Source organism: Octopus bimaculoides, chromosome 2 (assembly GCF_046866305.1).
Source record: "Octopus bimaculoides isolate indiv1 chromosome 2, ASM4686630v1, whole genome shotgun sequence".
Taxonomy (NCBI): Eukaryota; Metazoa; Mollusca; class Cephalopoda; order Octopoda; family Octopodidae; genus Octopus; species Octopus bimaculoides.
The window spans coordinates 145724454-145751448 of record NC_142929.1 but is presented as its reverse complement, the minus strand read 5'-3'; the positions used below and the strand labels follow the sequence as shown (position 1 = coordinate 145751448).

Below are 26995 nucleotides of genomic sequence, written 5' to 3'. Positions count from 1 at the left end.
TATAAATGCCAAAACCTACCCTGGCGAAGAATGTACCCCACAACATAGATTAGTAGTTAGCGACTTTGGGATCAAGGCAAAATGGGTGCCCAGAATTAGACAGGCTTGGAGAAGAAGGGTGTGGAAGCTTAAAGACCCTGCAAACGGACAGAGACTTAGAGACAAGTTACTTGAAGCATTTAACGAAATAGAAGGGGATATAGCATCATACAACGTGGAAGACAATTGGAGATTTCTGCGGGACAACCTGTTGAAAGCCACCGACCAGATTTGTGGGTGGTGTAAGGTCCCCTCCCGACCCAGAGTAACGTGGTGGTGGAACAAGGAGGTAGACAGGGCTATTAGACAAAAGAAACAGGCTTGGAAGGACTGGAAGAACGGTGGTAGCAGGGAATTGTACCAATGTGCCAGAAGGGAGGCTAGGCGACAGGTTTATTTAGCCAGAGGGGAAGCAGATAAGGAAAGATTTGCCAATGTTCTGCGCCGTGAGGACCAAAGACTCGAGGTATTTCGTGTTGCAAGACAGTGTAGGAGAGAGAATAGTGATGTTGTAGGAGAGAAATGTGTTCGCATGGATGATGGTACGCTTGCATTAAATGAGGATGCAAAGAAAGAGGTCTGGAGATGCCACTACGATAAATTGCTTAATAAAGAGAATGAATGGGAGAAAGAGAGCCTGCCGTATGTCGACCCAATAGAGGGACCAGCTATCCGAGTTGATAGTACCAGGGTAGATAAAGCAATTAAGAGTATGAAGACCGGGAAAGCCCCCGGCCCATCAGGAATCACTGCAGAGATGCTCAAAATATCTGGCAGTGTTGGCTATAGCCTAGTCACCCGTATTACGAACCAGGTGATACACGAAGGAGTCATACCCAATGACTGGTGTAGCAGCATCATAGTCAACTGCTACAAAGGTAAAGGGGACGCTTTAGATACAAATAATTACAGAGGCATCAAGCTGTTAGATCAGGTTATGAAAGTTACAGAGAGGGTCATAGCCCAACTAATTAGGGAGCGAATCAATTTAGATGAGATGCAGTTTGGGTTCGTGCCAGGTAAAAGCACTACTGATGCCTTATTTCTAGTGAGACAGTTGCAGGAGAAATACCTAGCTAAGGATAAACCTCTGTACCTGGCTTTCGTTGACATAGAGAAAGCCTTTGACAGGGTCCCCCGATCCCTTATCTGGTGGTCAATGAGGAAACTTGGGATAGAAGAATGGTTAGTGAGAGCTGTGCGAGCCATGTACAGAGATGCTGCCAGTAAGGTGAGGGTTGGAAATGAGTACAGCAATGAATTCCGGGTAGAGGTAGGGGTCCACCAAGGTTCCGTCCTCAGCCCCCTCTTATTTACCATAGTCCTCCAGGCAATCACAGAGGAGTTCAAGACAGGTTGCCCCTGGGAGCTCCTCTATGCTGATGACCTTGCCCTAATTGCGGAGTCACTATCAGAACTAGAGGAGAAGTTTCAGGTGTGGAAGCAAGGTCTAGAATTGAAGGGCCTTAGAGTCAACCTAGCTAAAACCAAAATCCTAATAAGTAGGAAGGTAGATAAAACACAAACCCCTTCAGGTAGATGGCCCTGCTCAGTATGTAGAAAAGGAGTAGGTAGTAACTCTATAAGATGTACCCGGTGCAAGCTATGGACACATAAGAGGTGCAGCAACATCAAAGGCAGGTTAACTAGCAAGTTAGTTTTTGTTTGTGGCAGATGTTCAGGTGCAATAAAGACTGCAAACAAACAGGAAACAACTTCTATCTCATTCCAGGGTGAAAAACTAGAGGTAGTCGATAGCTTCCGCTATCTGGGCGACCAAGTTAGTAGTGAGGGTGGGTGCGCTGAAAGTGTAGCTGCTAGAATAAGAATAGCCTGGGCAAAGTTTAGAGAGCTCTTACCCCTGCTGGCGACAAAGGGACTCTCACTCAGAGTAAAAGGCAGACTGTATGACGCATGCGTACGAACAACCATGCTACATGGCAGTGAAACATGGGCTGTAACTGCTGAGGACATACGTAAGCTCGCAAGGAATGAAGCCAGTATGCTCCGTTGGATGTGTAATGTCAATGTGAATACCCGTCAGAGTGTAAGTATCTTGAGAGAAAAGCTGAACATTAGAAGCATCAGTTGTGGCGTGCAAGAGAGACGATTGCGCTGGTATGGACATGTGGTGAGAATGGAGGAGGATAGCTGCGGGAAAAAGTGCCACACCCTAACAGTTGAAGGAACCCGTGGAAGAGGTAGGCCCAGGAAGACCTGGGCTGAGGTGGTGAGGCAAGACCTTCGTACATTGGGCCTCACCGAGGCGATGACTACGGACCGAGACCTTTGGAAATGTGCTGTGCGTGAGAAGACCCGGCAAGCCAAGTAAGATCGTTGCCAGTGCCCCTGGACTGGTTCTTGTGCGGGTGGCACATGAGATGCACCATTTTGAGCGTGGCCGTTGCCAGTACCGCCTGACTGGCTCCTGTAGGATTTTCGAGCGAGATCGTTGCCAGTGCCCCTGGACTGGCTTGTGCGGGTGGCACATAAAAGACACCATTTCGAGCGTGGCCGTTTTCGTGCGGGTGACACGTAAAAGCACCCACTACACTCTCTGAGTGGTTGGCGTTAGGAAGGGCATCCAGCTGTAGAAACTCTGCCAAATCAGACTGGAGCCTGGTGTTGCCATCCGGTTTCACCAGTCCTCAGTCAAATCGTCCAACCCATGCTAGCATGGAAAGCGGACGTTAAACGATGATGATGATGATGATGAATGAAGTCATTTAATAAAACTGAATAAAATTACATCACTTACCTGATAATTATCCTCTTTGATTCGTTCTTTATCCTTTTGCTTTTTCTCTTCTCTTTCTTTTGTTTTCTTCTTTTTCTCCTTGTCTTTCTTTTTATCTTTCTTTTCCTTTTTGTGTTCTTTTATCTAGAAAATAACCACTAAAGTTAGAGGTGACAAATTACCATCAGAGGTAGGCTGATGACTTCAGTAACACAAAAAGTACAGGCAAGAATACTCAACAGACTACAAGGTTACTGGTAGAAAGAGTATAGCACTTTGGATATTGGCAGAATGATTACTCTGAAATTAGTGAAATAACCTTCTGATCTGCAACACCAACTTCAAGAAGCCGTGATACAAATAACCTTCTGATCTGCAACACCAACTTCAAGAAGCCAGCCAGCCACCTGATAACTTATCAATCAACTCTGCTACCCAGATCGATTTCATTCTTACCAGACAGCAGAATGCATGGTTGCTCTTAGATACAAAGACCCTCCTTAGTAAAGAATGTACCTCCCCATAGCATAGACTCAGCATAACTCAAGCTAAAATTCAGAACCACTTCCAATTCACAGTTGAGTAAAATCTTTAATTTAGTTTAGAGAAATATATTTTCAAATATCAAAAACCACAACAACCCTACACTTAATAACAGAAAAAAATGGATGTAAAACATGTTAGCTAATATTCAATGGTTTCATAAAGATATTGGTTGGATAAATTGAAGGAGTCTCTATGTGATTACTCAACCTGCTAAAACAACAGTCAAATCCTCCTAAAATCTTAAAAGTGGAAGGATACATTGGATAATGTGGACCTAGATGCACTGTGCCTGAAAACAAAATAGATGAGATTATCATATTGAAATGTTCTTGATCATAAAACTCCTGGATCAGATCTGTCTTGGAGCTCACCAACAAGTAGTAAATCTCAAGCCTACAAGGGTACTTCCATAACCTACTCAACAAAGCAATATATATCTTATAATAATTCTGCTTGCTCCTCCGTTATGTAGCCCATTCATAACATTTCCACATGGTTAGTTGAAGGGGAGGGGGAGGTAGTGATGAGTGAAATGTGTAATTTTTATTTTTGAACTATGTTTTTCCCCTCTGTTACTTTGCCATCTGTAATGCTTTCATGTGATTAGTTGACGGGAAAGGCGAAAAGCAAAAAAAAAAAGGAGAGAGAAAAAGAGGGTATGGCAAAGAGTGAGAGGAAGAGGGGGAGTGCTGTGTATTAAGTCTATAAAATTGTGCATAAAATATATAAAGTGTATATATAAAGTGCATTAAGCAATCATATTCCAATTTCTCTCACTTTTCAATGATTAGCAGGTGAGCAGCTATCTTTTGATACAGACACAACACAGGCTACACTTTCAGATTTTTGAATAGTTTCCAGAAATAACCCAATAAGTTAACCATTAATTCCGTGAAATATTCACAGGTTCCACTAGTTGTTATTATTCTTATTACAGTACGATATTTAATTTGAAAAGTGGAATTTATATACAGTAATATCTCTAAATGCAGATTCCCTTGGGCATACCATTCATTAATCATTTAATGAAATTGACCTCCCTTCTATACTAGTAGATTTAGTGTTAGGTTAAACAGAGAAAGAAGGGAAATCGTAGACAAACAGAGGAATAAAGTGTTCAAATTTATAAAATAATTCTTCAATAAAAATCTTGTAAAAATTAGCCACAAGAATTATGAGATCCATGGCACACTAAACAACCAGTCGTTTGTATTGTCACTAGCAATGTGTTGTGCTAATAGTGAAGAGACTTATGACCACACACAGCTGATAAACATAAGAGAACTAGAGCAGAATGACATTGCACTGTAATTACCAGTAGCATTGCAAAATTAACCAGTGCTTTGTTAGCTTGGAATGCTGAGTTTTACTTATCTTGTGAAAAAGTTAACTGCAATAGACTGGCATCTTATCCAGGGAAAGATTTGTCTCATATTTTCTTAAAATTACATAGAAAACAGAGTTAAGTCTCAGTTTAGTGATTTGTGAAAGAATTAATTTTCTCTTTCCTGAATTAGAATAATCTTTTTTGGCTTTTTAATTTTATTTATTCTCTTCTAATCTGACTTACCTTTGATTTCAGCTTCGATTTTATTTTCCCTTTGCCACCTTTCTTGAGCCCAATTTTCATTTTAAGCTGTGAAAGGTCAGTATCTTGCATTGACATATTACTCGAATCTGTAGGCATAAATGGAGTTGAAGGAAGCATTCCCATGGCTGCATTTGCTGCACTTGTTGCAGCTGTTGAAAGCAAAGTGAGTGAATCCATAACTGTAGGTGACATCTGCTTAGGAGAAGGTGATACACTAAGGGAAGAGGTACCTTGAGTTGGTGATGAACAGCAACGTGACACAGGTGGACTGCCATCAAAATCATAGATTTTCCAGGCTTCTGAAGCATATCTATCAGGACAAGCGAGTGGAGTCCTGTCAGGACCAGGTGAGTTCTGGTGTTGTACATTTTGTTGCAGTTTCTCCTTGAGTTTATCAGGCACTTCAGCATTTTCTTTGTCATTTAGTTCATCAACAGTTTTTGCTTTCAATTTCTTTACTTTTTCCTTTGTCACATTTTTCTTCTTCTTTTGTGGCTTTTTGTCTCCTTTCTTAACTACTTCTAGGTTTTCAGATTTAACGCAAGGTTTAGAAACAGCAGTTGAGTTAAGAGCCGCTGAAGATGCTGTGGCTGCTGCAGCTGCAGACACAACGGCAGCAGTCGCAGCAGCAACCAATGCATCTGCATCTGTTTTGGGTATTGCATCAAGCTCCCTTTGTTTTCTCTCTCGGGTGGCTGCAGCACTATAGTTGCGCACCACTGTGTTGATGCAAGCATCAATACTTTCTGATGTACTTCTCTTGACTGGTTCCTTCTTTTTCTTTTGTGCTGCAGTTTTCTTTTCTTTAGGCCCAGTGCTTGTTGTACCAGCTTTACTTTTGTCCTGAGCTGATTGCTCTCCTTTCTTACCACCACCTTGAATACTATCGTACTTGGCAGATTTTCCCCACTTTGAGTCACCTTTCTCTTTGGGTTTTGGATCTGACTCGGCAATAATAAGACGTGGCTCTGGTGATTCATCTGTTGAACTATCATCTTCTGGAAGCGAATGCAAGTTCTTAGACATTGCCATTGCATTGGCAGGCATTAATAAATTACTTGGTACTTTAACAGGAGTACCACCAGCCTTAATAGAAGGGGATGAAGAATAAGGAAGCTTCTTATCAACTTTTGTTGTTTTACTCTTTTCTGCTTTTGGATGAAGCAAAAGCTCTTTCAAGCAACTTCCTGGACTTCCAGGTGGTGCACCATCAGTTTTAGATGAGTTTTTATTAGAAACATTCTTTGCTGAGCTTTTATTAGATACATTCTTCACAGAGTTTTTATTCATTACTTTTCCTTTTAATGATTTGGCTGCTACCACAGTTCTATTAGCTGATTTCTTTGTTATTTTAGTGATTTTTCCTTTAGCAATTGAATTTTTTTTCACTGTTTTATTCGGAGGAAGATTAGAACTATTTTTACTGATAGATTTCGCAGGTGTTTTTGTAGGATTGACTTTTCCAGGATCCTTTTGATTACTGTTGGTCTTTTTCACTGTAATGTTTTCTTTATCTTCTAATTTTGAACCATCACCTGTCACTCCGGCCACAATTTTCTTTGGAATTTCTTTAACAACAGGTTCCTTCTTTTTCTCAACAGGTGTAAAGATCTGTGGAAGAGAAGCATCAGGAAGCTTTCCTTCGTTCTTCATAGGAGACAATAAACCAGAAGGCAACATCTTCACACCAGTCATTTCATACTGCGAATGTCCAGCTTCTTCAGGCAAATTATTATTGGTCAACCTATAAAGAAAAAATAATTTCAAATATATTCTCAACTCCACTGGTAAGTAAATGCATTCAGAATCTTTACTCAACACAAAATATTTATACAACTTTATAACACTATTCCTCTATCACACACACACACACACACATTATCATTTGGTATCTGTTTTCCATGCAGGCATGGGTTAGATGGTTTGACTGGAACAGGTAAGCCAGAGAGCTGCACCAAAATCCAGTCTAATCTGGTATGGTTTCTATGGCTAGATGCCCTTCCTAATGCCAACCACTCCAAGAATGTAAGGGGTGTCTTTCACATGCCTGTTACATGACACTGGTATTGGCCACAATTACAATTTCACTTGGCTTGACAAGTCTTCTTAAGCACAGCATGTTGCCAAAGGTTTTGGTCACTTGTCATTGCCTCTGTGAGGCTCAATGTTCAAAGATCATGTTTCACCACCTTGTCCCATGTTTACCTGGGTCTACTTTTTCTACAGGTTCCCTCCACAGTTAAAGGCCAGCACTTCTCTATACAGCTGTCCTCGTTCATATGTATCACATGACCAAACCAGCACAGTTGTCTCTTGCACATCACATCTGATGCCTCTTATGTCCAGTTTTTCTCTCAAGATGCTTATATTCTGTCATACATGCACACTGAAATTGCACATCCAACGAATCATGCTTGCTTTATTTCCACACATGTTCTCAGCAGTCACAGCCATGTAGCATGGCTGTTCACATATAGGCATCATACAATCTTCCTTCTACTCTGAAGGAAAGGCTCTTAGTTACCAACAGAGGTAGGAGCTCTCTGAACTTTACCCAGCCTATTCTTATTCTAGCAGCTACAGTCTCGGAACATTGATCTCAACAGCTGACTTGGTCACCTAGACGACAGAAGCTATCAACTACTTCTAGGTAACCCACCTGGTATTTGATGGAGTTTATTTTCTGTATATTTCCAGTGTTAATTGTACCTGTGCATCTGTTATTTTCCTTGTTAACCTTCCTCTGATATTGCTGCACTTCTTATGTGTCCATAGCTTGTATTGGGTACATCTTATAGAATTTCTGCCTATGCCTTTTCTGCATATTGAGAAGGAATTTGTGATTTGTCTGCTTTCCCACTCACTAAAGGTTTTGGTTTTTGCTAAATTAACTTCTAGACTTTGCTTCCACACCTGAAATTTCTTCTCTAGTTCTGGTAGTGATTCAGCATAGAGGAGCTCCCAAGAGCAGCCTGACTTAAATTCCTTTGTTATTGCCTAGAGGACTATGATGGACAAGAGGGAGCTAAGGACTGACCCTTGGTGAACCCCTATCTGTATTCTGAATTCATTGCCAACCTTCACCTTATTGATAGCATTCCTGTACATGGCTTGTACAGCTCTCATCTATCCCTACTTTCCACATTGACCACCAGATAAGGGAGCAGGAGACCTTGTTGAAGGTTTTCTCCATGTCAACAAAAGCCAAGTACAGGGGTTTATTTTTGGCTCGGTACTTCTCCTGCAACTTCCTTACTAGAAATATAGCATCAGTGGTGCTTCTCCTTGGCACAAAACCAAATTGCATCTCATCTAGACTAAGTTCTCTTCCTAATTAGTTGGGCTATGACCCTCTCCATAACTTTCACTGCCTGATCTAATAATTTGATACCTCTGTAATTATTTTTGTCTAAGGCATACCTTTGTAGCTGCTTCACCAGTCATGGGGTATGACTCCCTTGTGAATAACTTGATTAACTATACGGGTGATTAGACCATAACTCACACTGCCAGATATTTTAAGCATCTCAACAGTGATTCCTGATAGGCCAGGGGCTTTCCTGGTTTTCCTATCCTTCATGGCTTTATCTACCATGCTACTGCTTATTCAAATTGCTGGTTCCTCTGTTGGATCCACAGTAGGCAGATTCTCCTTCTCCCATTGGAGATTTTGAGTATGTTACACTACTAAATTACTTTTGCTACATGTGCAGCTGACACAAAGTGGCCATTTAAAAACAAACTTGATACATAGATATTCTTGGATGAATGTAGGTGGAAATAATAGTCGTTTTTATGAAAACTAACATAAATTTCAGTAAACAATACCAAAAATGCTTATTCAATTGAGTTTAGAATTTAAAATGCCCTAAACATTTTAGTGAAAGAAATATTTGTAACTTTTCCTTACCTTTGTCTTTTATACACCTGTCCATCTGTTGGACTGTTAAGGAGCCTTTTCTCACCAGGTCTTAAGTTTGGACTTGTCTCAGAAAGGCTTTCACTAGTTTTTGCTTCTTGAGAGTTGGGAAGCGATACTGGAGTTGTGTTTCCAGCCTGAGCTGCTGGAGTTTCTGATGGAGGAGGAGATACTTCCTCTTCAGCCTCAACTTCATCTGAAAGATAGAAATGCTATTGTATCAAAAACAAGAAGTATTACATTAAATTGGATTGTTTATTTACTGTTGTAGATGCATTTATAATACATGAAGAACAAATATCTTTTTAAAACTATTTTAAAACTAAACATCATTAGAAATATAAAAACATGTAGAAGCAGCATCATGGTAGGCTGGCATTGGTTGGACATGTCTATAGAATGGTTACAATCCAACTGTCTTATATGATGGTGCTTCTACATGTTTTTAAAGTTGATGATGATGAAAGCAAGACTCTAATGCCATTGTGTTCTGCACTACCAATCCAACTACTACAAACAGCATATAGCAGAAATTCCCTTCAATTCTAAACAGGTCCATAGTTTTCTTTGCAATTTAAAATTGTGAAAGGATAAAATTCCTGCTGCTACAAGAGGTGTATATCAAAGGAAGAAGGAAACCTTGATTCCAAAACATACACATCACTTTCATTTGCACAAGCAGCTTTATGTAAAAATCTGTCCAGTTATAAAAACATGAGGTCTAGTGGTTAGAGTATTGGGCCCACAATTATAAGGTTTTGGGTTCAAATCTTGAATGGACAACAGCAGAAAAGGCATCAACTTATAAAGAAACACATGCCTTAACAATTTTCAATAATTCAAATTTTAAATCATTCCAAAAATGCTTGTATGTAAAACTGAATGTAAAACTTGTAAAAGAGATATTTAAAAAGAATCTAAATAAGAGAATAGCAAACAACTTTATAAAAAGTCTCTTACCTTCCATACCAGGAAACATATAAGGCAAGTAATGAGGAATATGTTCTTCTCGATGGTAAATTTCACGGCTCTTTGGGTTAGGAAATCCTAACTTGGTTTTTTTGGGCTTTGGAAACACCACTAATTCTTTCTCAAATGGAAAAGCATCAACATGTTTGATGTAGTCTTCTAATTCACTTATACTAATGTCCATTGTACGGAAGGCCAAACCTAAATCATTCAAATTCACTTTTGTGCGTCCATCTGAAATAGTAATATTTAGAAATCCATCAATCAGTTCTTAACACACATGCCCACACGCACGTGCGCACATGCACACACACACACACACACACATACACACACAAAAATATCTTTGTTATTATCATTGCTTTTCATGCCAGCATAGGTCAAAAAGAATTCACTGAAGAAGATTTTCTATGGCTGGATCCCCTTCCTGTTGCCAACCTTCACCTGTTTCCAAGCAAGGTAATATTTTGCCATCACCAGAAGACTGGACGTGAACAACACTGCTTCTATGACAGTGGTGCTCCTTTACAACCATAAAGCTATTTCAAGACAAAGAGATACAAACACACACATATACATACATATATGTACACACACACACACACACACACACACACACACACACACACACACAAACATATCTATATAAAAGAAAAAAAGGGGTTAAAAAAATCCTGGCAGATATAAACTAAGCACTCAGTATAAAAGAATAAGGTTAAATTTCCAAGAAGATACCGATAAATGTATGTACAATACAAATCTCATGTAAATCCTCATGTATGACAGATAAATTCAACAATTCTTATGCAGAATTTAAAAAAATTCAGAGTATTAACAACTATGAATAACATGTACAAAGAAAATCATATCTTTATTTTAGATCACACCTTAAGAATCCAACAATTGTTTCAATTGCATTAACATATACATACATATATATATTCACACACACACACACATATACATACATAATATTATCAAAGTTAATAGTAATATGTATGAAAATTTATGTCAACACAACATCATCAAGGTAACCCAAATTGGTTAAATTCTAACTGAACATCAGAAAAAATTTTAGCTGTTAAAAACCAACAAACCAAATTTAACTTTAGACATTCATTCATTCAACTAAGAACAATGTCAATGAATAGCTAATTTAGTTTATAAAAATAAGATATAAAAAATATCATACTAATTCCATATTTTTTTGACAATTTGAAATCTACATAAAAAAAATCCTAACATAGAAAATGGGTATATTTATCCATTAAAATTGATGATGTCACTGGATATCTAAAGAACAAAAATTGCAGACAAGAATTCTACGTTATGCTTAATAGATAACTAAAGAAAAAAAACTACAGAAAATAATTCTACGTAATGAATATCTATAACTAATGAATATCTAAAGTTAAATTTGGTGTTTTTTTGTTAGCGATTTTTAACAACTAAAATTTTTTCAGATCTTCAGTTAGAATTTCACCAATTTGGATTACCTTGATAATGTATTGACATAATAATATTATGTGTATATTTATATGTGTACATATGAATATACATAATGCTAGCATGGAAGGTGGACATTAAACAATGATGATGATGATGTGTATATATATATATATATATATATATATATATATATATGTTAATGCAATTGAAACAATTGTTAGATTCTTAAGGTGTGATTTAAAATAAAGATATGATTTTCTTCATACATATTATTGATTGTTATATATATAACTGTATATTACATATATCATAATGATATTTATTCTCCGATTTGAAGTGACAATTTTTAAATATAAACAACTGACCGAACTCTGTAACTTGTTTATAAAAATATTACTTATGTAGTATATATATACATACACACATTTGATGAGCTTCTTTCACTTTCTATCTAGCACATTCATTCACAAGGCTTTGGTTGGTTCAGGGTTATAATAGAAAAGAATTACTCAAGATGCCATGCAGTGGGATTGAACCTGAAACCATGTTGCCAGGAAGCAAACAGTCATGTCTGCATATATACAGGATTTTTTCCCCTCATATTTGACGTTTTCAACCTCAGCCTTGTCAACACGTCAGACTCATCATTGTTTGCCTCAGCTTCATTATCATCAGACTCACTAACAATGTCATCAATTTAAATATCATCATAGCAGGATGGGACAAATCTTTTTAATGAACACACACTAACATCAGTGATTACTTGTCACCGGGTTGTAAAATAATGTAAACATTAAGTTTTGTAAAGGATTACAAGATTTAAATAATAAAAATTGCTGCATCACTGTAAATATAAATAAACTTTGTACAGTACCATTACCACTTTGTACACCACCATTACCACTGTCTTTCACATCACTTACTCTCACTGTCATCCCTGAATGCCTCGGCTACCACCACCACCACCTCTGCCTCTATCACAACCACAGCTCATACTATTACTATCACCCCATTATCATCAGTGTTCAGTATGTTCGTTCAGTATTCAGTCCCTTTCTCTCTGACATACCCACTCGTTCTCTCTCTTATTATTATTCCCACTGCTACCTTTAATAAAACATCATCAACTCTCCCTAAATTTTTTGTCTCTCTTTCTCTCCCTCCCTTTTTCTTTCTCATCTTTGTATTGATGTTTATTATAATGGGATTTCACCAGTCTAACATTGAATTCCAATATATTACTTTTGAAAATATTAATTGTGGCCATTTCTATGCTATTGAGTTCAGGTTTGGGTTACTAACAATATTTAATACTTCAATCTTTGTTATATTCTTTAGGCTCACTTAATTCATGCCCCCCCCCCCCTTTCAACTCCAGCAGTTCTTGAATAAAATTTCATGCAGCACTCTTAAAAATAAAGATATCTTGCTCTCCTTTCACCTTATGAACAAACTTAATATACATCCACATCATGTTCAGAAACATTTGAACATATTCCAGAGATAGTTTCTAACCAATTATTATAGGCAATAATTCAATCAAAAACTATTACAGAGAAAATCTGCAATAAATGTATATCACATCTTATTATAAATGTTGGTTCTTTATCCCCCAGCTTCTGTTAAGCAGACCAATGAATAAAAGTATTCAAGCCCTGATCATCTCATCTTTGTTTAAAGCATATATGTCTAAGACTACATTATTGTACGTCTTTCGAGTGTTGGGCCTCACGGAGGCAATGACCAAGACCTCTGGCATTATGTCGTGCTTGAGAAGAAGACCCATCAAGCTGAGCAAAATCACAGTCCAGATAGATACTGGTGCTGTGCCAGTGGCACGTAAAAGCACCCATTACACTCTTGGAGTGGTTGGTGTTAGGAAGGGCATCCAGCCATAGAAAATCACGCCAAATCAGACTGTATCCTGGTGCAGCCTTCCAGCGTGCCAGCCCAGTCAAAATGTTCAACCCATGCCAGCATGGACAACGGACATCAAATTATGTTCCTTTCTCATTTTAAGACTGGAAGATATGAGGTGAGGGAGATTTGGCTGTGGTTTCTAGCATGTGAAGCAACTAAATAGAAGCTCCCTTATTTACTCATATTATAAATGTATGTCATATATGAATTTTAGACAATCTTCTTTAAAAACCTATGAACACTTGCAGAGTTTTCTTGATCCGAATAATCTGTCACATGTGTTCTGTTTACATGTTAATGAGTGTATATTGTATAAATGGAGATCAGATCATAACTTGAAAAAAACATGCTTCATTTTGTTCTAGTTTCATACATTTGATATTTAATCACCATCAACTCAACAAATATTCAAAAAATATTCCTCCAGAATAACAAAACAAACAACAAAAAATAAAAACTTACACTGTTCAGCATACTGGTGAGTTAGTTTACTAACATCAAGAATATATCGCTCTGTCACATCAGTAAGAACTTCAAGTGGAGTGGAATTGGTAGAATGCCATCCTAGATGTTGGCAGATTTGGGCCACAACAACCCGTAGCATTTGTCGACAGTATTCCGTAGTCATCTAGAAGACGAAGAATTGGACAACATAATGAGAAAAAGTTCAGAATAAACCTAAATTAATGAGAACATCTAAACAGCAAAAACAAGGAAGATGGTCCCCAAAATAGCTGTACCTTATATATATATATCATCATCATCGTTTAACGTCCGCTTTCCATGCTAGCATGGGTTGGACGATTTGACTGAGGACTGGTGAAACCGGATGGCAACACCAGGCTCCAGTCTGATTTGGCAGAGTTTCTACAGCTGGATGCCCTTCCTAACGCCAACCACTCAGAGAGTGTAGTGGGTGCTTTTACGTGTCACCCGCACGAAAACGGCCACGCTCGAAATGGTGTCTTTTATGTGCCACCCGCACAAGCCAGTCCAGGGGCACTGGCAACGATCTCGCTCGAAAATCCTACAGGAGCCAGTCAGGCGGTACTGGCAACGGCCACGCTCAAAATGGTGCATCTCATGTGCCACCCGCACAAGAACCAGTCCAGGGGCACTGGCAACGATCTTACTTGGCTTGCCGGGTCTTCTCACGCACAGCACATTTCCAAAGGTCTCGGTCAGTAGTCATCGCCTCGGTGAGGCCCAATGTACAAAGGTCTTGCCTCACCACCTCAGCCCAGGTCTTCCTGGGCCTACCTCTTCCACGGGTTCCCTCAACTGTTAGGGTGTGGCACTTTTTCACGCAGCTATCCTCCTCCATTCTCACCACATGTCCATACCAGCGCAATCGTCTCTCTTGCACGCCACAACTGATGCTTCTAATGTTCAGCTTTTCTCTCAAGATACTTACACTCTGACGGGTATTCACATTGACATTACACATCCAACGGAGCATACTGGCTTCATTCCTTGCGAGCTTACATATGTCCTCAGCAGTTACAGCCCATGTTTCACTGCCATGTAGCATGGTTGTTCGTACGCATGCGTCATACAGTCTGCCTTTTACTCTGAGTGAGAGTCCCTTTGTCGCCAGCAGGGGAAAGAGCTCTCTAAACTTTGCCCAGGCTATTCTTATTCTAGCAGCTACACTTTCAGCGCACCCACCCCACTACTAACTTGGTCGCCCAGATAGCGGAAGCTATCGACTACCTCTAGTTTTTCACCCTGGAATGAGATAGAAGTTGTTTCCTGTTTGTTTGCAGTCTTTATTGCACCTGAACATCTGCCACAAACAAAAACTAACTTGCTAGTTAACCTGCCTTTGATGTTGCTGCACCTCTTATGTGTCCATAGCTTGCACCGGGTACATCTTATAGAGTTACTACCTACTCCTTTTCTACATACTGAGCAGGGCCATCTACTTGAAGGGGTTTGTGTTTTATCTACCTTCCTACTTATTAGGATTTTGGTTTTAGCTAGGTTGACTCTAAGGCCCTTCAATTCTAGACCTTGCTTCCACACCTGAAACTTCTCCTCTAGTTCTGATAGTGACTCCGCAATTAGGGCAAGGTCATCAGCATAGAGGAGCTCCCAGGGGCAACCTGTCTTGAACTCCTCTGTGATTGCCTGGAGGACTATGGTAAATAAGAGGGGGCTGAGGACGGAACCTTGGTGGACCCCTACCTCTACCCGGAATTCATTGCTGTACTCATTTCCAACCCTCACCTTACTGGCAGCATCTCTGTACATGGCTCGCACAGCTCTCACTAACCATTCTTCTATCCCAAGTTTCCTCATTGACCACCAGATAAGGGATCGGGGGACCCTGTCAAAGGCTTTCTCCATGTCAACGAAAGCCAGGTACAGAGGTTTATCCTTAGCTAGGTATTTCTCCTGCAACTGTCTCACTAGAAATAAGGCATCAGTAGTGCTTTTACCTGGCACGAACCCAAACTGCATCTCATCTAAATTGATTCGCTCCCTAATTAGTTGGGCTATGACCCTCTCTGTAACTTTCATAACCTGATCTAACAGCTTGATGCCTCTGTAATTATTTCTATCTAAAGCGTCACCTTTACCTTTGTAGCAGTTGACTATGATGCTGCTACACCAGTCATTGGGTATGACTCCTTCGTGTATCACCTGGTTCGTAAGACGGGTGACTAGGCTATAGCCAACACTGCCAGATATTTTGAGCATCACTGCAGTGATTCCTGATGGGCCGGGGGCTTTCCCGGTCTTCATACTCTTAATTGCTTTATCTACCCTGGTACTATCAACTCGGATAGCTGGTCCTTCTATTGGGTCGACATACGGCAGGCTCTCTTTCTCCCATTCATTCTCTTTATTAAGCAATCTATCGTAGTGGCATCTCCAGACCTCTTTCTTTGCATCCTCATTTAATGCAAGCGTACCATCATCCATGCGAACACATTTCTCTCCTACAACATCACTATTCTCTCTCCTACACTGTCTTGCAACACGAAATATATATATATATATATATATATACACACATGTATATTATAATGTTAGGGAATTACAAAATCTGAACTTACAAGGATATACAATTTTATAATATCAAATTGAATTATATAATGAAAAATATTTTAATAATTTAGAGAAGAACCACCAAGATGCAACCCAAACAATGGAGGAGATCAGACACCATCAAGAAAAGTGTACTATACAAAATACTAATTTAAAAATCTAAAAAAATCCAAGAGAAAATTTGTAATCCATAAAATCTATAAAATATTAGACTAAAAATTTTAATCAGTTTAGTAAATTTATAAAAACGAAAGTAAATGAAAGACTACGCACGTTTCATGGCCACTTTTAACTGATGAACAAAAGGACTGCTTCTATAAGATACTCTTGCATACCACTTCACTAACATATGATAGTGACAGTATTATCTTGGTTGGTACTTCAATAGACATGATGGGCAGCATCATAATAGCTACATTGGAGTATATGGTAGAAGTGAAAACTGCATCAAGAATTCTGGAATTCAACGATCCAAATGAACCAACCAATTGTAACTTGGCACCTTCCAATCAGATGAACATGCAAGCCAGATAGACATCATTTTCACTGACAAATGGTTGCAGATACTATGTCATTTCCTCTTGAAGGATGTACCACTCAACATAACTACTGGTAATCAGTAGTTTATGTTGGGCGGTACAGTCTTCAAGAGGAGGAAAGAACATAGTAGTGGCTGCAGGATAAGAGTTAAACAGACTAAGAGACAAAAACCAGTCTAAAGAAGGAAGCTGTAAAAGTTGAAACATCCTTCTATGTTAAGCGCAATACTAGAGGATGTGTACAATGAAGAGAAGATGAGAAAGAACAAATGGTAGTTTCTATGGATAACTTATTGAAAGTTACAGACCAAATCTATGACTGAAACAAGGCATGAACAACACCAAACATAACAATGGTGGAACACAAACTTGGGTAGAGTCATAAAAGATATGACAACCTGGAAAAAACAGAATAAAAGGAGCAGCAAAGAGGAATATCATGATGCTAAAAGTGAAGCTAGGTGATGAATGTATATAATGCAGAAAGAGGCTGAAAGGAGGAGGCTTGCTGGTATTTAGTACTGGGAGGATCAGAGATGGTTCTCTGACTTACTAAAACAATGTACAGGGTGTTTCGAGAAATTTGATATCATTTCACAATCTAATAATTTAGCCAGTTCTTGTTCAAATGACTTCAAATTTTAACAGCATGTGTAGAAACAGGTCAAAATTTTATGTTTAATGTTTGATATATTTATCTTTTCAGGTATAGAAATGTCATTCACTTGAAGAGAAAAAGCGTTTTGTGTGTTGGAGCATGCTTGAACACAGTCGAACAAGACTGTACAGTGTGTATTGGTGAGAGATTCTCTAAAGTCACCAATGGCAATGCAGATTTGGACATGGCACAAAAAATTCAAAGAGGAAGGCTGTCTGTGCAGGGCAAAAGGATCTGGATGACCACTAACATCGGATGAGACAGTCGAGCAGGTTCACCAAAAACTCTTGCAAAGCCCCAAGAAGTCCATAAGAAGAACAAGTCTGGAAACCCAGATTCCTCCAATGACAGTTTGGCATGTCCTGAGGAAATGCTTGCTAATGAAACCTTACAAGCTGCAGCTTGTTCAGGCCCATAACAGCAGATGACAAGCAAAAGTGCAAACTTGGGGCTATGTGAAGGGCCTGGTCTATATTCCCCCTCTTCCTGCAAACCTAGAGGAACTCAAGCAAAGAATCACCACTGCACTGGAGCCTGTTACCCAAGACATGCTGCAGCGTGTTAGAGAGTAGCTGAACTACCAACTTGATGTGTGCCATGTCTCAGGCAGTGCACATATTGAACATTTGTGAAATCTTTCATGGAATCTACATATCTTTGAATTTCTCATTCAAATTTGGAGGAATAAATCTTCTGCTGCTCAACATTAAGCCTGCTTAGTTTCATTTGCTTTGACTATGTATTTCTGTGATATTTACATCTCAAATGATATCAAATTTTTTGAAACACTCTGTATAATGGTGAATCAAAATATTGTTGGGGAAAAGTGTATCCAAAATGAGAGCAGTACACCTTCCTTAGCTGTTAATGAGAAGAGAGATGCTCGGAGACATCACTACAAGAGATTGTTTAATGTGGAAAATATGTGAAAAGAAGATCTTAAGTTTACCAAACTGAAAGACAATTTATTGAGGTGATAGTTACATGGACAAAATGGCCATTAACGATATGATATCAAAGAAGGCAGCTGTATAGTTGCTGAGATACTAAAATATTAAGAGGTATAGGCTTGAGCTACTCATTTACATAATCAACAAAGTTACACAGGATATAACAGCATAGGAAAGGAAATGCACTAGAAAGCAACAATTCTTGAGGTACCAAACTGATGAGCCAAGTTTTAGCACAACTGACAGGAGATAAATTCCACTTAGAAGAGATGCAGTTCAGATTTGACTCAAGTCAGAGTACCACAGATGCTCTCTACACAGAGACAACTGCAAGTGAACTTCCTGGTCAAGAGGAATCCTCTCCACCCAGCATTTGTTGATCTAGAGATCTTTAATAGAATATCATAATCAATAATCTGGTGGTCACCAAGAAAACTAGGAACTGAAAAATAATTGGTAAAAGCAGTGCAAGCCATGTAGAGAGATACAGTAAGTCAAGTGAGAGTTGGCAATGAGTTCAGCAATGAATATGGAGAGCAAACAAATATCCATCAGGGCTTGGTTCTCAGTCCACCTCCTCCTATTTATTACAGTCTTCCTAGCCATAACAGTCAAGTTTAAGACTTGATGCCCATAGGAACTCCTATATACTGATGACCTAGTTCTTATAACAGAATCTGTGGAAGAAGCTAGAATCAAGAAACCTCAGAATAAACTTAATGGAGGCTATAATTTTAGTAAACAGGAAAGAAGACAGGACAATGATAGTGTCAAGGAAATAGCTGTGCTTGATATGCAGAAAAAGAGAAGGTAGAAACTTCAAACACTGTACCCTACATGATCTCTGGGTGCACAAGAAGTGTAGTGGAATCAAAGGCAGACAGACAATGAATTTTTTGGTTTTATTCTTTTACTAGTTTCACTCATTTGACTGTGGCCATACTGGAGCACTGTCTTTAGTTGAACAAATTGACCTCAGGACTTATTCTAGGAGCCGTTACCTCTGCTGACAAGGGGAATTATCTCCAAGTGAAAAGTAGATTGTATGATGCATGCATACAAATTGTGATGCTGCGAGGTTGTGAGGTGTAAGCACTGAATGCAAAGGATATGTAAAGGTTGGAAAGAACAAAAACAAGCATGACTCACTGGATGTGTAACGTTGCTATTCATGAACAAGGCATAGATGAAGTGGGAGAAAAACTGAATACAAAAGTGCAGTTAAGAGTGACAGTTACACTGGTATGGACGAGTAATGAATGTGGCAAAATGAGACATGGGTGAAGAAGTGCCAGGAAATTCATGTGGATGGATTCAATGAAAGAGGAAGTCTAAGGGAGACTTGAGCAGAAGTGGTGAAGGCAAATCTCACAAAAGGGATTGTTTGTCATCTCTTTTGTGATTTTTGCCTTCACCATTTCTGCTCAATCATGAATGCAACAAGTAATGGGATGCTGTGTTGGAGAGGACTCATCCAACCTATGCAAGCATGGGAAAATGGACATAAAAGTAATGATGATGATATATTTAAATATGTACATACATACATGTGTGTGTGTGTGTGTGTCCGTGACATCATGCACTAATTGTAAACAAACTATGTTGTTTATTTGTAATCTTCTATAAAAACATGCCTGGCCATTGTGTTGTTCATATTTGAAGGACTAAGAAAATAGAAGCTTGTTTGGAAACAGATGAGGGTTAGCAACAGGAATAGCATCCAGCCATAGAAAATCTGCTTCAACAGATTTTGTCTGACCCATGCAAGCATAGAAAAGTGGATGTTAAAATGATGATGATAATGATGCTGCTAATTGGAAAAGGACACATTGGACAAAGTTGTTCTAGATGCTCGTAAAATGATGAGATGGCTTCTATCATAGGTCTGCTTGATCAAAGTTGATCTGGGCTTAAACAACAACAACAACAACGACAACACCCTCACTTCAAATTATGCCAAATCTATTGCATTCATTGTATAAACCTACCTTGGAAATCACTGTTTTACTTCAATAATCCACGTGTAAAATCCTGTTAGCAAGGATGATTTTGATTTTGTAGATATTATGTTTATAAAATCCAGCAAAGACATAAATGGATGTTTAGTTAACCGTTCAAAAGATGCAGATAGATATCTTTGTGTAAGCTAAGAGTTTTATCAAAGAACTGCTTACACAATCAACACACAAAATACCATTGATGGCACATATTCTGGAAGCAACATTGCTGTTGAGTTGTTACATGTATCAACATCTGTAAAATGAAAAAAAAAGAAAGAAATTTAAGTCATAATAGATACTTATTAATTTAGTAAGGTTATCTTAGTTAATTCTTTAGTTCTACAAGTATTCTGGATGAATGATCCATAATTTGTATCTACCCAGTGATATTTTGTAGTAACCATGACCAAAAGCACTTAAACAGTAGATGCTCAAGTTGACTGGAGTAAATAGATACAATGAGATGGTGCAACTCAATGCTTTAGACTGTGACACCTCTGTATAATTTACAAGTATTTCATTAACTTGTAAGTTGAGTTTAATATCTTCCATGGGCATGGCTCAGAGAGAGAAAGAGAGATCGATTTTGACAGGTTAACTTGACCTATATACGCAATAATGCAATGCTCCTTTACACTTATGGATTACCGGATACATAAAGACAGATACAGAGTTCATAAAATTCCCTGAGACTGGACTATGAACCCTTTTTAGTATGAATATATCATTACTGGTATTTTTATAATCTCTCAACTATCCCAAAGCTGGCTGCTTAGAAAGCAGTAACCCCTTCTCTTATCCCTGTATGCCAGTTACATATATCATCAAAGGAGGTTTGCTGCCTTTTTTTCAGTAATTTATGTGAGCAATATAAAACTGCATAATGTATCTGCCATTTGTTGATGTCTGAGACAAGTGTTGCATATGTATACATAGGATCCAGGACCCTTTTTAAATTCTCTCTATCAGATACCCAGTATTGGAGAAATTTGATGCAAGTAATGAGTGTGTCCACCATTAGCTGGTGATTGTGGTGGTCATTCTGACATCTAAACCCCTATTGAAAACATCATCATGATTTAATTGCTTCCTTGCAAAAAGGCAATGCAATTAATTTGATAACATAAAATTTCAGATAATACCAAATTTAAAGAACTGATTTAGATAATTAATATAAAAAAAGAACAATTATCACCTCTATTCAATATAGATCGAGAAATAATATATTATTCGACACCTTAATTATTAACTGTGCAAAACAGAATAACCCTAAATATGTCAATGTTAACTAGACACCCCGCCTCAATTTACAGCCACAGATATTAAAACCAACAACAGTCCGTGTTCTCGTTCGAGCTGCTAGAGATAGCGACCAAATTTCTCAAATCATACACTTACTGCCTTAAACAAGGATACATTGGATAACGTAGACTTAGGTACTCTAAAAAGATGAGACGATTATGGCAGAAATGTTTCAAATCATAGGTTTGCTCTATCTAGGTTCACTTGAGTATAAACACTAACGGTCAGACCATCAATCCGTTAATTTCAATACACAAACCACGATTTTGCTAAAATGTATACATAATAAATATCTTGGTATTATATATACAAATAACCTTAAATAAATATGAATTTACTATGGCGAATCTACAATTCTTCTGAATTAAGTAACAAAATAGCTGAAATTAAGTTTACCTAAAGCGTCAATAAATAATGAAAAAAAAAATACTTATTGATAGAAAATAAGAATATCTTTGATTGGAACGAAAACAAACGTTTATTTCTCGAGAGGAGACTTTTCTGAAGTAGCGTCCAATTTTATACAACTCGGATATAAATAACTCTTAAGTTGTATGTTTCTAGATTTGAATTTGGCAGAATGATGTAATTCTAGTTTAAAGCAATGAACTTTCACTCCGGTACAGTTCGAATTAACTTAACATAGCAATACATGCTCATCCTGCACACTCATATCAATAGAGATACTTTAAAAACACCATGACATACGATCACACACGTTATTAATATATGTACATTCTAGTATCAATTTTATATTAAATATGATTATCTATTTTGAAGCTTCATGCTACAAAGACACAATGTTTACAAACATTATCATTAACTGAAGAAGCAAACGATGATGACATGGCCCAAACTATTGATTTGTGATGAAAATTTTGGCTTTAATGGGAAATAAGAGAAAGGATAGAGTTAAATTTGATATTCTCACGAAAAAAAAAAATATACAAAGAAGGCTGGACAAAAATTGGGATGAAAATGGAGGTTTGCAAAATGTTGAAGATGCGGCTTGGCTTGGATTGGCTTGGCTTAGCTATTGTCCATCGATTCGAAGTGCAGATCGAAAACATACAATATATACATATACACACACACATATATATATATATAATGTACAGCCTAGGATAGACATAAATCTTAAAAGAGATGTATAGTATATTTTATGTAGAAAGAACTAAAGTAAAAAAGAATCATAATTTGGTGAAGGTTATAATGTGTAACAGTAGTTTTAATAGTAGTCGGACAGGAACAGGTGCGTTCCTAGGGTCACAGAAACTAGGTGACACACAGAGTGGCTAAACAATGTAAATCGTTCATTAGCAACAAAGATGGAATAAAGCTTACTTTTGATACCGTTTGATATATGCTACCTAAATACTCCAAGTGTTAAGGGTTTTAAAAAAACCAAACGCACAGTTGGATCTATTACGAGGTAAGAAGAGGGTTTGATTACCCACACAAATAAATTCAGCGTTGATATTGACTAGTTCAGTCTGACACTCTCGTTGAACATTTTAACATCCACGAGATTCTCGCTCACAGAATAAGATCCCTCCACACTTTTAATCAAGCTTTAATCTAGCTTCGTCTTATCTACAACTGCTGTCTTTCTTAGCCTATATTTTCTAATATACATACATTATATATACATTTGTTTGTTTTCATACGTTAATAAAAACACACACACATACTTTTACCATGTCATTTGAGACTTTACTACAGATCACACATTTAGTTATTTTTTCAGGAAATTTGCAAGAAGGCATTTTAGTTGTTTATGATTAAAGATGGAGCTTATGTATTGGTGTAGGTTTTAAATTGGTTGTTGGTAGCCTTTTGTATTTTAATTTTTAAAAATAAACTCGATCGATTGGGAACTATTTAGGACCTCGTAGACTAAAGGAAGCAAATAAAAAATGATAATAATACACTCATTCATTTTGAAATACATAATTTATGAAAAAACGAAAAGGATTTGAAGGGATATTCAGTTCTGAACAAGGAAGGTTTTGACATTACCGTGACTGGGATGGGAAATGTAGCAGGGATAGCAATAGCCATATGTGTTACAAGTGGTTTCATAATGATAGATGTCATTGTCATACAGTAGAAAAGACAATGATCAAGTTCATAGGAGATAATAAAGAATCACCGTTAAAACATCTTTACGAAGTATACTTAAAACAAAAAAACGTTTTCGCTTTATTTTAATTATTCTTCGTTGGTCGTTTACGAGAAATCTTTCAAGGGAGTTAACTTCCTTTTGTAGATTATACTTCTAATGTCGCATTTCTATTTTCTCAAGAATGCTTTCGAGATTGTCTTCGTTTTACCATATTCTAAAATTTATAAAAAGAAAAAGCGAGCTTTTACCAACTTTTATAACAGAGAGCTTTCGTAGTTTTCCCATATTCTAATAAGTGAACTTAGACTTTTATAACAGAAAGCATGATACCTCTGTAATTATTTGTATCTAAAGTGTCACCTTTACCTTTGTAGCAGTTGACTTAGGTACTGCCACACCAGTCATTGGGTATGACTCCTTTGTGTATCACCTGGTTAACTATACAGGTGACCCGCATCATTAGACGGGCCACACTACTAAAGAAAATTCGTCTTATCCGCCTTTGTAGAGAGTACGGACAATCGTGAGTTGGGTGATGCCGTATGGCGCTGCAACCATTTCGATTTCTCTTTGAAGGTAACAAACTGCAGTTTTGGTATACGCAGAGTATTTTGAAAAACACCCTGCAAGCATTGGTGATAAGAGACAAGTTGTGGAGATTTAAGTGATGTGTCACGGGAAGTACAATGTTGATCCAGTGATTCTACAACGATTCCTTTTTTTTTTTTTTGGTGGATATTGTCTTGCAACACACGAAAGCTTATTGTTGTCATCTGATGATATGTGGGCTGAATATCCAAGCAAAATGTATTCAATAATAAAATCATTGGTATTGTGTGTTGTTTGATTTTTTTTTTCCTAGAATGAAAATGTTATTACAAATGCAAACAAAATATATTTGTCAATAAACTTCAAGTGTTGAAGAATTATATTTCAGGAGCGGAACCGAGGGGGGGGGGGGAATTTAAGAAAAGAAATGCGCTCTTCTAAATAATGTTATTACGCTCTTTTCTCCTGGAAATTTATTCCCTTCTGACCTTATGCTCTCCCTTCGAAAAATTCCTGGGACATCTAATTTATGTACCTGGGCATCATTCGAATTGAAAACGTAGTATTGGATATTCTATAGTTGACAGAATTATGAGATTAGGAGAGTCTCAGATGCATGCATGCTCACCACTTATAAATGATGGGTGAAACGATATTTTTAATTTAGTTAATAATGTCTAAACGGTGAAATATATAGTTGGATCTTGATTATGGTAGAGACCACTGTTAGATCTTGACTTCCTAAAATTATAGATTACAACAATTTTTAGTCTTCAGAAATCCTTTTATGAAATACATTATTAATAAGAATTCTGCAGATGTCTTTGATAAATTCATTAACCAACTTGAACAGTATCATACTCATGAAGCCAGATGAAAATGATACAGTGAGTCAATTTTTATTAAGTCTGAGAGATACAGCGACAGGTTATTATGATAAACTAATGTGGTCTGAAATTACAAAAGTGTGGGCTGAAGATGACATTACATAATACATATTTAAGAACAAAAAAAAATTATAAAAAAACATTGCGTCTAAATTTACTACCAACAAAAATATATTCAGTAAACGAATAAAACTATTTTCATTGAAGAAACAGCACCATGGATAACCTTTTAAAGATTGTCGATTCAGTTCTCTTTAACAAATATGAAAATAGTCTCTTTTCCTTAAATGATATAAAAAATTATATCAACTGGTTGAAAAGCAATTTGCTATAACTCTGCCTTGTCTCTCAAAGCTGGGAAAGCTTTTACTTTATAGGATGTGCATTTATACTGTCCAGAATGAAAACTGCTTTCCACAGAACAAATGAAAAAAACAATCTATCCAATAATGCTCAATAACTGTACATCAAATTCATTGACTGATAAATCAAAAGTTATTGATTGCAAATCAGTCAAGCTTGAAATTAGCTAACTCAGAAACAAATCAGATTGTAGAAGAGAACTGACATGAGAACAGAGGATAGGTGTAGCATTCACATCTGACTCAGTTCAACAACCAGATTTGTTAACTTGAGTTTGTAGCATGCGTATGAATGAGGACAGCTGCATCAAGAAGTACTGATCTCTAATTGTGGAGGGAATATGTGGGAAGGGTAGACCCAGGAAGACATGGGATGAGGTGGTGAAAAAGGATCTCTAGATGTTGGGCCTCAGAGAGGTGGTGACAAGGGGCCAAAACTTCTGATCGCTTGCTGTGCTTGAGAAAACACATCAAGCTAAGTAAAAGTACATATTCCTAGTGTCCCTCTTCAGCTGAGTGATCCTATTCTTACAGGTTCATGGGTGTTGGTGTCAAGTAGAAAGCACCCAGTACACTCTGTAAAGTGGGTGGCGTTAGGAGGGGCATCCAGCTATAGAAACCATGCCAAAACAGACAGAACCCGAGCAGCTCTTCAGCTGATCAACTCCTGTCAAACTGTCCAACCCATGACAACATGGAAAATGGACATGAAATAATGATGATGATAATGAAGAAGAATTTGTAATACAAACAACTAAAACTGCTTAAAAACTACCCAATACCGGAGGGCATATTTAAGCCTACATTATCAAATGTACCTTTCCGTTATTTAATCATTTAATAAGTTCAAACGTCGGTGTAAGGCTAGTAAGCCATGATAGACTGAGAAAGGTATATAACCCTATACAAAAGAATAAATGAAATATAAGAATGCAAAAGCTAGAGAGAAGAAAAAAGAACAGTTCAATGTTTTGGTTAGATCTTTTGCAACTTCAATGAGTTGCGAGAACATATCTATGGCTATTTGATCCCTGAAAAGAATTTGTATTGCCAATGTTGATGAACTTTTAAAGACAATTTCTAAAATGTTCTGTCTGTCTGTCTTTCCTTCTCTCTTTCTCCCCCTCATACTGGTAATTTTTACACTCAAACAAATATTGCTTTTAAAGACAATAGGGTTGATTGAGGGTTGGCTGCTATTTCTAACAGGTTATGTAATCTTATAGAGGCTCCATTCTTGCTTGTTCCCAATATGTTAGTTTTTACTTTATACACCTTTTAGTCTATATTTCCCATCTTACTGACTCCGACACAGTTCATCACTTGTAGTGACTCTCTATGCAAGCAGCAAGGAAACCTGTACATGGTGGCTCAAGCCAAAAATGATAACCAAATCTCT

General features: G+C 37.6%; 1 protein-coding gene across 7 annotated transcripts in view; it reads right to left on the bottom strand.

Moving 5' to 3' along the window:
• The window catches only part of LOC106875157 (uncharacterized), a 32241-nt gene extending 7451 nt beyond the window's left edge, over positions 1–24790 (bottom strand). The window contains exons 1-8 of one of the 7 annotated variants that reach the window (XM_089347829.1): positions 23693–23915; positions 20360–20624; positions 16498–16636; positions 13633–13798; positions 9793–10035; positions 8824–9028; positions 4893–6657; positions 2798–2920 (exon numbers count right to left, since the gene is read on the bottom strand). In XM_089347829.1, the coding sequence (XP_089203955.1) occupies positions 2798–2920; positions 4893–6657; positions 8824–9028; positions 9793–10035; positions 13633–13798 (2502 nt within the window). In that variant the 5' untranslated portion in view covers positions 16498–16636; positions 20360–20624; positions 23693–23915. Of the gene's footprint in view, positions 1–2797; positions 2921–4892; positions 6658–8823; positions 9029–9792; positions 10036–13632; positions 13799–16497; positions 16637–20359; positions 20625–21566; positions 23178–23692 lie in introns of those variants that run through there. The other 6 variants (XM_052965643.2, XM_052965644.2, XM_014923173.3 and 3 more) reach the window with 6 other exon arrangements.
• Between the last annotated feature and the right edge of the window lie 2205 nt (positions 24791–26995).